The sequence below is a fragment of the Cibotium barometz genome, chromosome 29 (assembly GCF_041138505.1).
Source record: "Cibotium barometz isolate CiBa-2024 chromosome 29, ASM4113850v1, whole genome shotgun sequence".
In the NCBI taxonomy this organism is placed as follows: Eukaryota; Viridiplantae; Streptophyta; class Polypodiopsida; order Cyatheales; family Cibotiaceae; genus Cibotium; species Cibotium barometz.
This window is the reverse complement of record NC_141074.1, coordinates 53,937,801-53,952,720: the sequence shown is the minus strand read 5'-3', so window position 1 is coordinate 53,952,720 and position 14,920 is coordinate 53,937,801. Positions and strand designations below refer to the sequence as shown.

The 14,920-nt window shown below is 45.4% G+C and overlaps 1 protein-coding gene across 2 annotated transcripts in view; it reads right to left on the bottom strand.

Moving 5' to 3' along the window:
- Positions 1–1,958: 1,958 nt before the first annotated feature.
- Positions 1,959–14,920, bottom strand: part of LOC147622364 (protein CHAPERONE-LIKE PROTEIN OF POR1, chloroplastic-like) — a 29,410-nt gene continuing 16,448 nt past the window's right edge. For both annotated transcript variants that reach the window (XM_086823477.1, XM_086823478.1), the window contains exons 3-5: positions 2,746–3,128; positions 2,427–2,503; positions 1,959–2,343 (exon numbers count right to left, since the gene is read on the bottom strand). In XM_086823477.1, the coding sequence (XP_086679603.1) occupies positions 2,193–2,343; positions 2,427–2,503; positions 2,746–3,128 (611 nt within the window). In that variant the 3' untranslated portion in view covers positions 1,959–2,192. The remainder of the gene's footprint in view (positions 2,344–2,426; positions 2,504–2,745; positions 3,129–14,920) is intronic.

Below are 14,920 nucleotides of genomic sequence, written 5' to 3'. Positions count from 1 at the left end.
TATTAAAATCTCTTTTCAAATTGTATTGATAAAATCATAGCAATGCAAAAGAGTGTTTCTAAATCTTGTTATTAGGCTGCTTAATGTCCATCTCTATTTCATAGTGTTCCAAAGGCTAGTTCAGTTAAGTTGTTCTCAATAAGGTGGGGGAGATGGCCGAGCGGTAAGGGCTCTCGTTATACATCTATACATCGCAACATCTATACATCGCAATAGCCTAGGTTCAATACCCGCCCCCTACTCACACATGCCTAATAGCATAGGGTCTATCAATTCTAGCAATACAAAAAAAAAAGAGTTGTTCTCAACGTATAACGTATTATGCAACTTCCAAGCTTTTGCTTAGAGTATTTGTTTTGATTTAAATTTGTTATATAAGCAATTTGCCAGCTTGAATGCCTCACAAGTTGTGGGACAAATAATAATAAATGTTCTTTGAACTAATTTTTAGGATGTTTTTCTTTATTGTAATGAATATAACGTATGAATTGTTGACTTTTTCTTCTTTTTCAAGGTCGCCTTTGTTCATAGTGGGAGGCAAATGCTTGTTACAATTGATGGGCCACTCTAAATACTTGACTATTATAAACTTACATGTTATATCTGTTGAATTTTCATCTGACAATTCGCATGCTCTTGATTCAGTTGGCGCTGAATTATAAAGTTAAACTCACGAGATGTTAGTACACCCTCTCTCTCTGTCTCTCTCTCTCCATTTGGGTTTTTTGTGTTATTACACCCTCTCTCTCCCTCTCTCTCTCTCTCTCTCTCTCTCCATTTGGCCTGTATACTCACACTACATAGTTAGCATCTCTAGAGAGACCCCCAAAGATGTTTTACTGAGATCACTTATTCCGGATCATAGTGGATGATTTATCCATAGTTTTGGATATCTACACAAATACATGTCATATGCCATATGGATAGTGATTGGGCAGATACGAATCTCGTCTCACCACCTCAGAACAGAGATGGGCAAAGCAGCTAGGGAGCCACATTTGCCAACTTTGCTCTATTGAGGCCAAGATAGAGGAATATTATATTTGCAAACGCCTAGAGTAATGTGAGATCCAAAGGAGATTTCAATGCCTCTTCAGAGAGGGATTGGGCCAACTGTTTAGATTCATTAACTCCCAAATTAGTGCTGCCTTGAGCTCCACTTGATGTAGTTCCACAGATATAGAGACCTCCTAAGGGAGAGCTGAGCCCAACCCCAAGACACAATCATCCATCACGAGCTTCTTTCAGGTGACACAAGAAGACATCACCCAGCGTCAACCTAGAGGGCCACTACAGTCTAACCCTCCTAGGAGGACCAAACAACATATACATATTGGAGCTGAACCATCACGACTCCCAAGAGTCACCTTGGACACAGCTCATTAGGTGCAATGCACCAGATGCCCGTGCCCCTCAGGCCCGAGGAGGGCCTCTGAACTACTGGTCTCAAACACCCACTGGGTCATTTGAAGACATTGATATTTCTCTCTCTCTCTCTCTCTCTCTCTCTCTCTCTCTCTCTCTCTCGACATCCAACGGACTCGAGGTCCACAACAGCTCTCCGTGCTGGATACACACCCCCACTGAGGGTGGACTTGGCAAGTCTCTCAGCAATCATACACTCCCCATTGCTGACATGCAACCTCTAGACAGGCAAGTTCCTACTGTGTAAATAATACACACTCAAATGCATGTGAGCATGGATGCCTGCTTTTCTGTGTTGCCTGAAAGATGCAGCCAATGCTTTTTCTTGTGTGTGCGTGAGAGAGAGAGCGTTGTGCGGGCAGGCGGGATCCTTTTGATAGCATATCCACAAGTAAGTTGGCTTGAGTGTTTCTATCACACGCTCATGACCTTTGGAATGCCCAAGCCACACATGGTAAAAGAAAGCAGCACCTGCCATTTTGGTTGCTTAATAAAATTACTTAGATAGGTGTAACCTAAAATATGCTAAGGTAAGGCTAAAAAAATTGTTCATAAGATTCATTCAAGAGATTATTTGGCATGATAATGTTGTCTGCAAATTGTCATACGACTGCACATCACACAAAAAAAGCTCACACTAGTGATGGAGTGTTCTACAAAACTGCTTCGTAGCTTCATTTCAGCCTTGTATGGTGGGAACTGCATTGCCATGTCAACTTGCATATGAGTATAAGCCGCAGCCATTATCCTCAATGTGTCACACATCCTTATTTTAGGAAGGTACATGAAAACCACAAAAACACGTAGGAGATGAGCGCAGTAAGAAGTTCAAGGCTCCAACTCGGTGGTAACAAAGCTGTTGGTAAAACAGGTAGAAGAAAGGAGCCAAACACCCATCCAACGACAAGCCCGCCAAATCTGAAAATGCATGCTTTCTCTATTAGATATTATATTAAGAAAATTCAATTTGGAAAGCATTTGATCAAGGCCAAATTACTTACCCAAGAATGAAGGATCTCCCAATACTTTTGAGCCTATGATTGAGAAGATAAATGCAGCCTGCGAGGGAAACAGCCACCTGTAGACCTTCTAATCTTTAGCAGGAGTCCACAAGGTCACACACAATCCAACAATTTTTATGAAAGTAGGCACACACGCACACCATGCATGCTGCACACGTGGTCACCCTTAAGCTTGATACTTTATTTTGTACAAACTTACACACACATACATATTGTTGACTAAACCCCTCTTGCTATAAAACTCATTTCATCCAATACCATTATGAATCAGAAAGTAACCACATCACTCATACAATACCTGAAACGCTGGGCCGCCCTCTGCTGGATTCATAACACTCCATACTCCCATGAGGGCAAAAAAGACCGCCCTTTGTAGGATGACTTGGGAAGATGGAATCTCAAAGAAGCTCAGAAAATTGCGCACCCAAGGAGGTGACTCCGCGACTTTCTTTTTTAAATTGCTTTTGAGATTAATTTTGGATTTTTTCCTTGCCCGGAAGCTTTCCATGATGATTTTGTCATGCGCTGCCTCGATAGACTCCCTACTTCTTTCATGTCCTGCATATTGCTCAGCAAGAAAGTTGCGTGCTTCTTGAATTTCTTCCTCAGATGCATCTCGACTGACCCCTAATCGTTTATAAGGATCACGCACATTGACCCTTGGGAAGACCGATGTGTGCCCTGGAAATGTGCATCATTAGACCCATCATTATTGCGTGGATCTCTCAAGAAACGGCATATTCAATGAAATGAAGAGTTAAAGCATTGCAAGTCAGTCGCTTCTTCAATCTATACATTCACCATTTTAGAGGTTTGGCACTAAAACTCATTCAGGTCCACAACTCAAGTTTGAATTACTCAACAAAACTTAAATTCATAAGAAACCCCCTAGCAAACCTAGCTGCAACAAGCCATACCCACTAGAGATCAAATTATTTACTTGGGAGACTCGTCACTCAACAAAACTTCAATTCCAGAGCAGCCCTGCCCTCCTAGAGATCAACCTATGTACTAAGACGAATAAAAACACTGAAAAATAAAAAAAATACACACAACAATGCACGAGAGCATGCTATGCAAACGCACCTGACACCACACTGGGACCAGAAGAACCTGGCTAGTACCCCCTCCCACCCCAAAAAAAAGGGTATCTTTTATTCCATGAGTACAAACACCATTGCTAAGTAAAATAGCCAAAGCAACTCACTCCACATAGGTGCCAGGCCATGGACACACAATCAAAGTCAGCCAGAACATATACCAAAAACCAATACCAACACGAGTTCACCTTTCAGTTTGGAGGGTCTTGTTTTCCCATTTTACAGGGATATATGTTTCACTTTCCTGGTTTCAATATATCAAATTCTATATAGAAAAGGGAAAGGCTCACATGCTGTCGTTATAGAAAAGCAGTGGCTGATCTGCAGACTGCAGCCCTTCATTACAATGGCTGGTTTGCAGCCCAACAGTCATGGCTAAACTGCAGCCCTCATACCAAGTACAGAAGGATGGTCAAACTTCAATCAACGCTGGTCAAACCCTAAAATCCTGTCAAATAGCACTGGTCAAACCCTGGTCAGCAGTGAGCACAGTCCAAAGTGACTTAAAACAGTCAAAAACAGCCCTAACTGAAGAACAATCTTGTACAGCCCCCTTGTTCAATGCTGTAAAACCCTTGCATGTCCTCATACAGTTTATTTCATGAATAAAGCTAATGCTTTACCTTTTGGCTTTTTGAATCAAGCAAGGGTAGGTCCTAGTTGCATTCCCATACCCATACAGAACTGTAAGATCCTTTCCATACTGTGTACAAATCCGTACATTCCACACCCGTATGGAAACAGCTTATGTGTTATTTAGAAAACATGCCAACTTACCCATTATTTCTCTTTGAACCCGACCCATACTTGTCCTGCCACCTCCTAAACCTGCCATCTTGCTGCTCTTTTGCAAACCCCCCCCCCAACACACACACACTTTTTTAAAGTGAAACCATTGTCTCACTGAAGAATCAATGTACATTCATAGCTGTCCCAAAGTGGGGCAGCTACTACTTGTTGGAGTATGCACGGGCGGAAGCGTAGACAAAACAAGAGAGAGTTGCCCTTGCAAAGTAATTGTCCTCATCGACGAATCTCGAGCAAAGAGATCCTCCAATTTGGACCATACTTGATGAGAGTTTGCACGGCCAGTGAGACCTCCTTTGTGAAGGTCCGCACAAGCACTGAATGCCCCTTCGAATCACGATTCTCCCAGTCTTGTAATTCCGCAAGGAATTCGTCCTGTTGATCTTGGGTCCACCTCCTCGAGTTCTAAGGACGCTCGAGCTTCTTCTCAGTGCCCTGAACAATCTCCCACAAACCCTTGTGGATGAACCACATCTGCATATTCAGCTTCCAATGGGCATAGTTGGTTGCGTCCAACTTGTCATCCTTGTTTGTATAGGGGGGAGCCATATCCACACCAACAAAGTACACAAGTCTCAGCACTCCAAGACTCCTCTCGAGCACTTTCCAACGAAGTGAGGCACCACGACCAATCAGCCCCCTCTCAAATCTGACAAAGATAGAGGCTGGACAGCAGCAAAACAGTCCACCAAAACTCACCGCAAGCACCCAACTAGAGGGAGGGGAAGCCGGGAAAGAAACAGAGATGTCAGGGCCGCTTGTCGGGATGTCACCAGCCTGGACATTTCCCAGTCTGAAAGGGGTCTGGGGGACTTCAGGATGTTTAAATATTTGGAAAGTACAAGCTTTGGGAATGGGGGATTGTCCTAGAATACAAAGAACCACACTCCTAAAATTTAGGAGAGTTGCTATTTTTGGCCCGACTCCGATGGAAATTCTGTTCGCGTCATTACATCTGGAATTGAGGAGATACCAAGAGTTGGCAAAGTGCCTATGACAGAATGTCTACCAGTTGGGATATTTTTAGAGATAAAGTTTATGGAAGGACCCATCTCTTAGATTGGGACATGTGGCAAGAAAGTGGACCAAAGTGAGACAAGTGGCCTGACACTTGTTAGAAAGTGGATCAAAGTGAGACAAGTGGCCTCACACTTGTCACTTCACCTATTGTGTGGCTCTCCACTTGTCATTGTAGCCTTCTCTTGCCATTTTAGCTCATGGGAGGCCCAAATCTATGAATTGGAGCCCTCTCTCTTCATTAATGGAGGCTCTCTTGCTGCACACTAGCCTCTACCACCATTTCAGGCTGCCCTAATGATGGCTACTCTCTTTCTCTCTCTCTTGAAGGCTGCCCATGAAGAATACCGGCTATTGGAGACTGTTTTGGAGGCTTCCATCGCGAAGAAATACTGAAGGCGAGGGTATTCAATCATTTATTATGATTTCCAGCCATTGTACTTGTTGTACCAACATTTGTACTTGTTGTACCTATTGTACCAACCATCATACCAGCTGTACCAGCCACTGTTCTGGTTGTACCAACCCTTGTACCGGCTGTACCAGCCATTGTACCTACTGTACTCGCCACTGTACCTATTGTTCCGGCTGAATGGAGAGCTGAACTTGTTGTACCAGCTCTATTGCATGAAGACCCGTGGTTTTTGGGAAAGAATCAATACCCACACGGAGGTATATGGATTATATTGTTGGCTCGGCATTTCTACAGCCTATCTTCCGGCTTGGTTGCCTCGTGTTGGGTTGTGTTATGGCATTTGTATATGGATAATCCGGCATCTCCCGTGGGGAGAGTAAGGCCCTCAAAGCTTGTACATGATATTATTCTCCTTGGGTAATAAAATACTCCAAGGGGGGGGTCGGCCCATTCCGACCTCTATGCGGTGTCACACGTGCAAGCTCCATTTTCAGCATTTGTGGATGTTCTGTCTAGCTTTTATGTTTTATGCAAAGTGATGATGGATATGTGTTAAGACTGTGGCCATGTTTAAATGTTTTAATATGCATTGATGGTATCAACAAGTGTGTCAAAGGCCCTAGTCCCCCGGGCACCCGTCGCGAGTTTCATTGGTATCAGAGCATAGGCTTTCTTGGAAGCAGAGGCTTCCTTCTATCAATAAGGAAGAGAAAAGATCTCAAGTGGGGACCACACTTACCATCATTGCTGTTAAGCATGGCCAGCCGCTTCATAGCTTATGAAGCAAGAGCATGAGCAATAGACAGCTTGTTGATCTAAGGATTTATGAATTCACAGAATTTTATCGTGGAAGTGTGAAGTTGGCTTTATGTGCACACGTTTAGCACTCTTTCCATATGGATATTGTGGATTATATTATCAAGCTTACAGGCAAGCTATATGGAGATATATCTCAAGATATCTTAAGGTCCCGGAGAGCAACAAAATGCTCATCAAACTCCACCCGTATGCCAGTCTTGCAAACCTAATGCACTGACAACAGATGAAAACCAAGTGACGGAACATACAACACCTGGGAGGAATGCTTCCCCCCTCTACCATCGAGAACTATCTCCAACCTGCCCTCACTGTGGGATAGTGGATGTATCCCCAGTAAGAATGTGAGCAAAATACCTACAGCGATCCTCTGAATCTGAACGGGAAGGAGTCATGTGCCTGGAAGCACCACTGTCTAGAATCCACTCCCGAGTATCCGTTGCGGAGAGTCCTCCAACCTCCTCCCTGCCTGAAGAAAATGAAACATCGGTGTCCATCACCTCCAAGTGCACAAAAGCCGGAGTCTTCATGATTGCTGTTGAGGAATTTCACCCTTTTCGGTCTTTCGCTTGGGACACTGCCTCCAATAGTGGCCTTTCTCGCCACAATCATTACAGGTCCTCTCTGTCTTTAGTTTCTCACGGTCAGCGTCGGACTTCTTCTCAGAAGACTTCTCCGATGGAGCCTTCCCTTTGCCCGTGTTACGGCCTTTCGACCGTTGGCCAGTTAAGGCCTCTGAACCTCCACCCTGAGGAGGGTTCGAGAATCTTTCCTCCTGGTCCAAGAACATGGGCACATGCTCCTCCCACGTGATGGTGCTGAGCCTGCCACAGGTAATCAAAGACGAGTAAAATGCTGAGTACTAAGAGGGCAAATGCGACAGCAACGTTAAGGCCATGTCCTCCGATGATATCTCCTTCCCAGCTTGGAGAACTTCCTGCTGAAGAGCCTGCAGCTTGTTAATATGCTCCCGCATCGTCGACGACTTTGCAGGGCTCATAACCGGCATCTGTACTTCCAAGAAAATCCTCTTCATGGGCAAATCCTTGTTGTAAAGAGAAGCCAAATGCTGCCATATACCTCTGGCCAGCGTCATATGCTTTACATGATTGATTACCTGCGATGTGCAGTTGAGAAAGATAAATGAACGGACCCCGGCATTGACACGATTCCACAACTGTGCCTGTGCCTCCCGGTTCTTACGAATCGACGGTAACTCCCCTTCCTCTACTTTCGGCCGTGGAACCCCAACAACGATGAAATCAGCAAGGTCGTATGACTCCAGAACAGATTCCATCATAACCTTCCATATGCCGTAGTTGTTTCCGTCCAACTGACGGTCCACCGGGAACATGGGGAGTGTCAGGATCTTCACATGTCTCTCAGCCATCTCAAGCAAATCTGCCATTGCGGGGATGTAACTGAAAAAGGGTGGGTGGGTGGGAACAAAGAAGAACTTAACCTGCAAGTGGCTGTCCAGCAAATCAGCCCGCCGTCCTCTTGCTTCTCCTCTTCCCAAATAGTCCCGAATAGTCCACCAATCAGCAACACAACAGTCCCCCTCTTGCTCACACAACTCCCAAGAACTATCAAGAGCCTAGGGCTCTGATACCATGTCAGAATATGCAACGGAGATGAAGACAAAATCTGAGAACACAAGAGCAAGTGCAGAAAATAGACAGCAATGGAGAGAGAGAGAGAGGCATGTAACTCTACTCTATATACACAAGGAAAAATCCCAAATACAAGACGATACAAGATACAATGGCAAGGGGTGTGGGGGTCCATTTTATATGGACCCCAAGCAGCAATCGACCTGCTCGAGCGGTAGCCGAGAGGGACAAATCTCCACGACCAGCCCTCATAGACCAGTCGGCCAAAAGAGATGCGCCTGCCAGCTCATGACTGCCCCCCCAAGCCATGGAAAAATGGAAAAAATATGGGGAAAAATACGGGGAGTGAGGAAAAATGAGAAAAGCACCTACAAGGGCGGGCACACCCACAACAGAGGCCCTGGTGTCTCAGTAAAGACAGGAGATGCCTTCTAACACTGAATACCCTCTATAGGGCCCCCACCACGAATGGTGTATTTGCTTTATTAGAATGATGCAAACCTATTATTACGAATGGTGTATTTGCTTTATTAGAATGATGCAAACTTGTAAACAATAATATGGGTTCTTGACCTTTCACCTTCACCTTGGCTGAGAACTTTCCCCTTGGCTGTCCCGGCCCTTGGAAGACTTCTACACTTTGTGAATGCTAAGATGCATAACTGAAATCTTGCCTGATCTATTTATAGGCCCTAACGATGCTGGTCGGTGGGTCGTTACAGCAGTCGGCCTGCTTTTTATTCTCCATGACCTGTTTTCTAATGTTTTGAATCATGCGCTTTCATACTTGGTCTTGGCCGCCCTGTGCGCTGCTGTCCAGCCTGCCCATTGAGATTGGTCGCCTGTAGTGTGGCTGCCCACAGCTAGCCGACTGGCTGGCCAACAAGCCCCAAGGGTTGGCCACCTGGCTTGCCCATGCCCCTTAGGCCTGGCCGACAGCATGCCCAGCTAATAGTGGCTGTTGGGCATTGGCCATGGGCCTCCATGGCCCCTCGGTTGGCTTGCAAGGGGTATCCCCTTGACATGCAAGGGTTACTAGCACTATCCTGGGGTAGCCTAAAGGGCTGCCCCTTCTTTTACATGCATCTACACAGACGCCTGGTGCTTGGCTACAAGCCAAACACTCGGAATGTCTGACATCATTCCAAAGGGAGACGTGTGAAAACCGCCATGCTTGAAGCGATGCAGAAGGATCTGCTTGGGAGCCATCACTTCAGCTTCATCAACACTGTCTGGTTCCTCTTTGTCTTCAATCTCTAAAGGGATTGGACCTACATTTGGTTTTCGCCAACTAACATGGAACACATCGTGCATAGTCTAGCTCGGAGGTAACTTCAACTTCATTGACACCTCATTGATCTTTCTCTGGATAGGAAAAGGTCCAAAGCTTCTGAACGATAACTTTGGATATCCTTATCCACCTCTTTCAGTCATCGCTTCATAATCCAAAGATAAACCCAAACTAATCCGAGAACTTCACATCCCTTCGGTCTTTATTGGCCCATCAAGCGTAGGCTTCTTACGCATTAGCCAGCCTATCTTTGACTGATTCCAAGATCTCCTGGTAAAACTCCACCAATCTGTTCGCTTCAGGTATTGAAGACGAGGTTCTGGTCAATAGCAGCTGGAATGGTCTCCCAAACGCTGCTTCATAAGAAGTCTAGCCAATAGCTGAAGAAAACGAATCCTTCAAAACTGCTTGAACTAAAGGCAAATATAATTCCTACTTATCTTACTAATCGAGGACATAACACTTTAGCACGTCGAAGGCAAGCTGGTTGTAAATTTCTATTTGGCCATCTATTTGTGGGCCCGAAACTTCTATAGGATTGAGGGTTACACAGGTTGCAAATGCTATGGAGGGTCAACGGTGAAACCCATGGCTATTGTGTATAGGTCAGGAGCCTTCGTCATCGACCATGCTTTAGCTCCAACATCATCTCTACTTCTGCACTAGTCTCTCTTCTCACAGTCACCTCATATCAGAGAGCTCTTGTACATATTTGCACTCACCCTTATATATATATTCACTCACATAATTCATGTTGTGTGGTTTTGCTCTGACCTCTCGTACATCTGGTCCTTTCATCCTTTTGCCCTCACATGGTATCAAAGCTATTGTGAGCAAAGGGATTAAAGACCTCAAGAGCACTCAACACACAGAATGGATCGTCTACCCGCACTCCCGGAGGACCACTTTCTCTCACCAGAAGTTGATTCTCCAAACTCTAATCTGGACCACATAGGGAATGGGACTTCTTACTCAATGGAGAGCCCCGTTCAAGATCCTTCTTTGGGAGACGATCAACCCATGTACATCCACTCATCCTCACCACCTTGCCATCACGATCACCCTCTCTAACTTTATCAGATTTTGTTTCCAGAGGGGGATACATTCCTTCTGCCAGTGTGTCAGTGTGGGACCCTAGCATCCATCATCTTCTCTCATGGTCCCCTCTTTGGCCAAAGAGCGGGTGTGAAAACAGTATTTTTCTAGCCCTAAAAAGGGATTTTTTTGGGTATTTTATGTTTTATTTGGGGTTTTATATTTGCACTCACCCTTATATATATATATTCACTCACATATTTCATGCTGTGTGGTTTTGCTCTGATCTCTCGTACATCCGGTCCTTTCGTCCTTTTGCCCTCACATGTATCCTTGAGAGCACACGGCATGGATCGTCTACCCGCACTCCCGGAGGACCAATTTCTCTTACCAGAAGTTGATTCTCCAAACTCTTATCTGGACTACAAAGGGAATGGGACTTATTACTCAGTGGAGAGCCCCGTTCAAGATCTTCTTTGGGAGACGATCAACCCATGTACATCCACTCATCTTCACCACCTTTGCCATCACGATGGCCCTCTCTGACTTTATCAGATTTTGTTTCCAGAAGGGGATACGTTCCTTCTGCCAGTGTGTCAGTGTGGGACCCTGGAATCCATCATCTTCTCTCATGGTCCCCTTTTTGGCCTGAGAGGGGGTGTGAGAAAACAATATTTTTCCAACCCTAAAAAGGGGTTTTTCTTGGTATTTTATGGGGTTTTTTTGCCTTGGCTGCTGGCCTACACCTTTTAGGTTGACCGACCCCCCCCTCCCCCCCCCCCTTAGTATATATAGCCTTGCCTATCATTCATCATTGGTGTACCACTTCATTGTCATATCCGGTACCATATGGCCACTACACAGGACAACAGCCCACTCTCTGCTATAGGCCACCGTGGGACAGCGGCCCTCTCTGCTATCATCAGCATTTACATCTACTGGTACAGGCCGCCTACATCAGGCTTGACATCAGCGTTTACATCTGCTAGTGCAGGCCGCGTACATCAGGGTTGACTTCAGCGTTTACATCCTTTTACATCTGCGTTTCACATCAAGCTTACATCTGCCTATCATCAGGCTTACATCAGCGTTCCACTTCAGGTTTACATCGACCTGTCATCAGCGCTTACATCTAGGCTGACATCAACGTTTATCTTCAGCGTTACATCTGCACTTTTATCAGGGCTCACATAAGTGCTTACATCAGCATATCATCTGCATTTTACCACAGCCCATGGGACAGAAGCCCCCTTTGCTATACATAAAGCGTATCAGCTTTTTTGCCTCAGCTCTCACCATCAGGACAGCAGCCCATTCTCTGCTACATCATACCATCGGGACGGCAGCCCACTCTCTGCTAGGTACGCAGCACCCGCGTCACCAGAGCTTGCACCACTCGGGACAGTAGTCCCCCTTTGCTCCTTTCCATCTCAGGTACGCACCACCCGTGTCACTAGAGCTTGCACCACTCAGGATCAGCCCTCTCTACTCCTCACCACCCCTCAGGTACGCAGCACGCTAGTCACCAAAGCTTGCACCCTTGAGGTACACAGCACCCTTGTCATTAGAGCTTGCACCCTTCAGGTACACAGCACCCTTGTCACCAGAGCTTGCACCACCACCATCACTCGGGACAACAGCCCTCTCTACTCTTCATCTACCACCTCAGGTAGAGCAGCACCCTTGTCATCAGAGCCTACATCACCTCATCTTCCGCTGCCACTACCACCTAACAGTACCTTTGCATCCACTGTCAGATCCCCATCGGATCTCCTCGTAGAACGCTCCTGGTACGAGACTCGAAACCTGCATACAAACAAACAAACAAGAAGGGGGGGGGGGGGTGCAGACCTGACTCACCTCCCAACCACGACAGCCGTAGGCAAGCCCACAGACTTGACTGTCCCCACCGAGCCACGAGCTGAGCTAACTAGATGGACGTACCGACCAATCTCTACCTCGCGACGTCCCATACCGCCACGAAGCTACCCTCGCGGGCCTTGAGACTGCTGCTGGCCTCGGCTGCATGAAGCAGGTGCACGTCTGCACTAGATCCAGGCTCCTGACCATTGAGCTCTCACAAATCACGCGAGACTCTATATGACTAATGACTAACCTTGGCCACCCTTTTATAGGCTCTTGGCCGGTCATCGGGCATCCACACTTGGGCGCCCGCCCGTCCATACGTGGGTGCCCGCCCGTTAGTCTATCCCTCACTCAGCTCGCCAATCAGCCTGCCTAGCTCCAAGCTTCCCCAAACCTCGAAGCTAGTCTTGCGTGCGTGTAGCACACGGTAGATACACTGTGCACATGACATACTCCCCTTCCTCTAAGAGCTCACTCCTGAGCTCACTAAAAAGCCAAGGTAATCTCTCTGAAGAGTAGTCAATGTCTCCCATGTGGCGTCCTCCTCAACACGATCCTTCCACTTGATCTTGTATTCCGTGATAAGCGTATTACGCAATCTTCTTTCACGAAATCCAAGAATCTTTTCACATTCGTGTGGAACAAATGTCATGTCCTCGACATCTATGATTTCTTGAGAAATAACTAACTGGTCTGTTCCACCCAGTACTTAAGTCTACTGACATGAAATACAGGATGAACTTTAACATGAGAAGGCAAATCCAATTCATATGCAGCTGAACCAATCCGTCGTGTATTACGAAATGGTCCACAGTATCTAGGGGATAATTTCGAAGATCGACCTGTCCGGAATCTTTCGGAACTCGCAAATACACCATCGTTCCTTCAGAGAACTCTCTAGGTAAACGATGTCTATTAGAATAAAATCTGTCTCGGTCTTGAGCACTTCTAATAGATTCCTTCGCAACTTGTAACATTTCTTGCATATCTTGCAAAAAATTACGTGCTGCATCATGCTGAAGTCTTGAGAATCCTATTGTAACAGGTGATCTAGGTTGAAAACCATACATAAGCATGAAAGGACTAAAACCTGTACTCGTATGCTTAGTATTGTTATATGCAAATTCTAACATAGGAAGATAATCCTCCCACGAACTCTGTCGTTTGGATACATATGCTCGAAGCATATCCTCCAAAATTTGATTCACTCTTTCTGTCTGGCCATCAGATTGAGGATGATCTGAGGAACTCAAATTCAAAGTTGTTTCCAACTTCTCAAAAACAAGTTTCCAAAAATCACTCATAAACTTAGAGTCCCTATCACTGACTATGTCCTGCGGTAACCCGTACAGTCTGAACAATTGCTCGATAAACTGCCCTGCTAATTGCGTAGCTGTAATAGTCTTTCGGGTCGGTAAAAATCTAGCCATTTTTGTCAAACGATCTACCACAACCCAAATAGAATCGTGGCCTTGATGTGTTCTTAGCAATCCGGTAATAAAATCCATGGAAATACTTTCCCATTTACTACTTGGGATTCACAAAGGATGCAACAACCCAGCCTGTCTAAAGCGTTCAGCTTTATTAGCTTGACAAACTTGACTGGCATAGTCACTGGCATCAGTTTCAAGAACATAAGACCGACTAGGATCGAGTAATGCCGAGATAGGTGCTTCCTTGACTTTATCTTTCAAAAGTCTGAAGGCCATATCCAAATCGTTATTCCAAGTGATAGGCTGATTTAACTTACGTCCACGACCTTTCAACAAGTCGGTCATCGGTAGTGTGAGCTGAGAGTACTCCCGCACAGATTTCCGAAGAAAAACAACAAAACCAAGAAAAGAACAAAGTTGTTTCATTGTTCTTGGTATAGGCCAATCCAGAACCTTCTGAACTCGGTCATAGTCAATGCTCAATCCATCTCCAGTGATCTTGTGTCCCAAGTAAATGATGTCTGTCATAAAAAACTCACATTTACTTAACTTAGCATATAGTCGATTCTATCTTAAAATAGATAAGACAATCATGAGGTGTCTAACGTGATCCTCAAGACTACGACTATATCAAAATATCATCCAGGAACACAACCACAAATTTCCCCAAATGGTCACGAAAAAGATCATTCATCATTTGCTGGAAAGTGGCTAGAGCATTAGTTAACCCAAAAGGTAATACGAGAAACTCGTAATGGCCATACCTAGTCCGAAAGGCGGTTCTTTCGACATGCCTTTCATGAATACGTATCTGGTGATAGCCAGTACGTAAATCTATCTTCGTGAAATATTTTGCTCCTGCTAACCGGTCAATCAGGGCATCTGATCTAGGGAGAGGATAACGGTTCTTAATTGTCAGCTTGTTCAATCTCTTGTAATCTATACACATTCTCCAAGTGTTGTCCTTCTTTCTTCTAAGTAACACAGGTGCACCCCAAGGTGATTTACTTGGACGGATCTGGCCCATCCTCAAATAATCTTCGAGTTGTTTAGCCAACTCATCTTCCTCAGCTTGGCTCA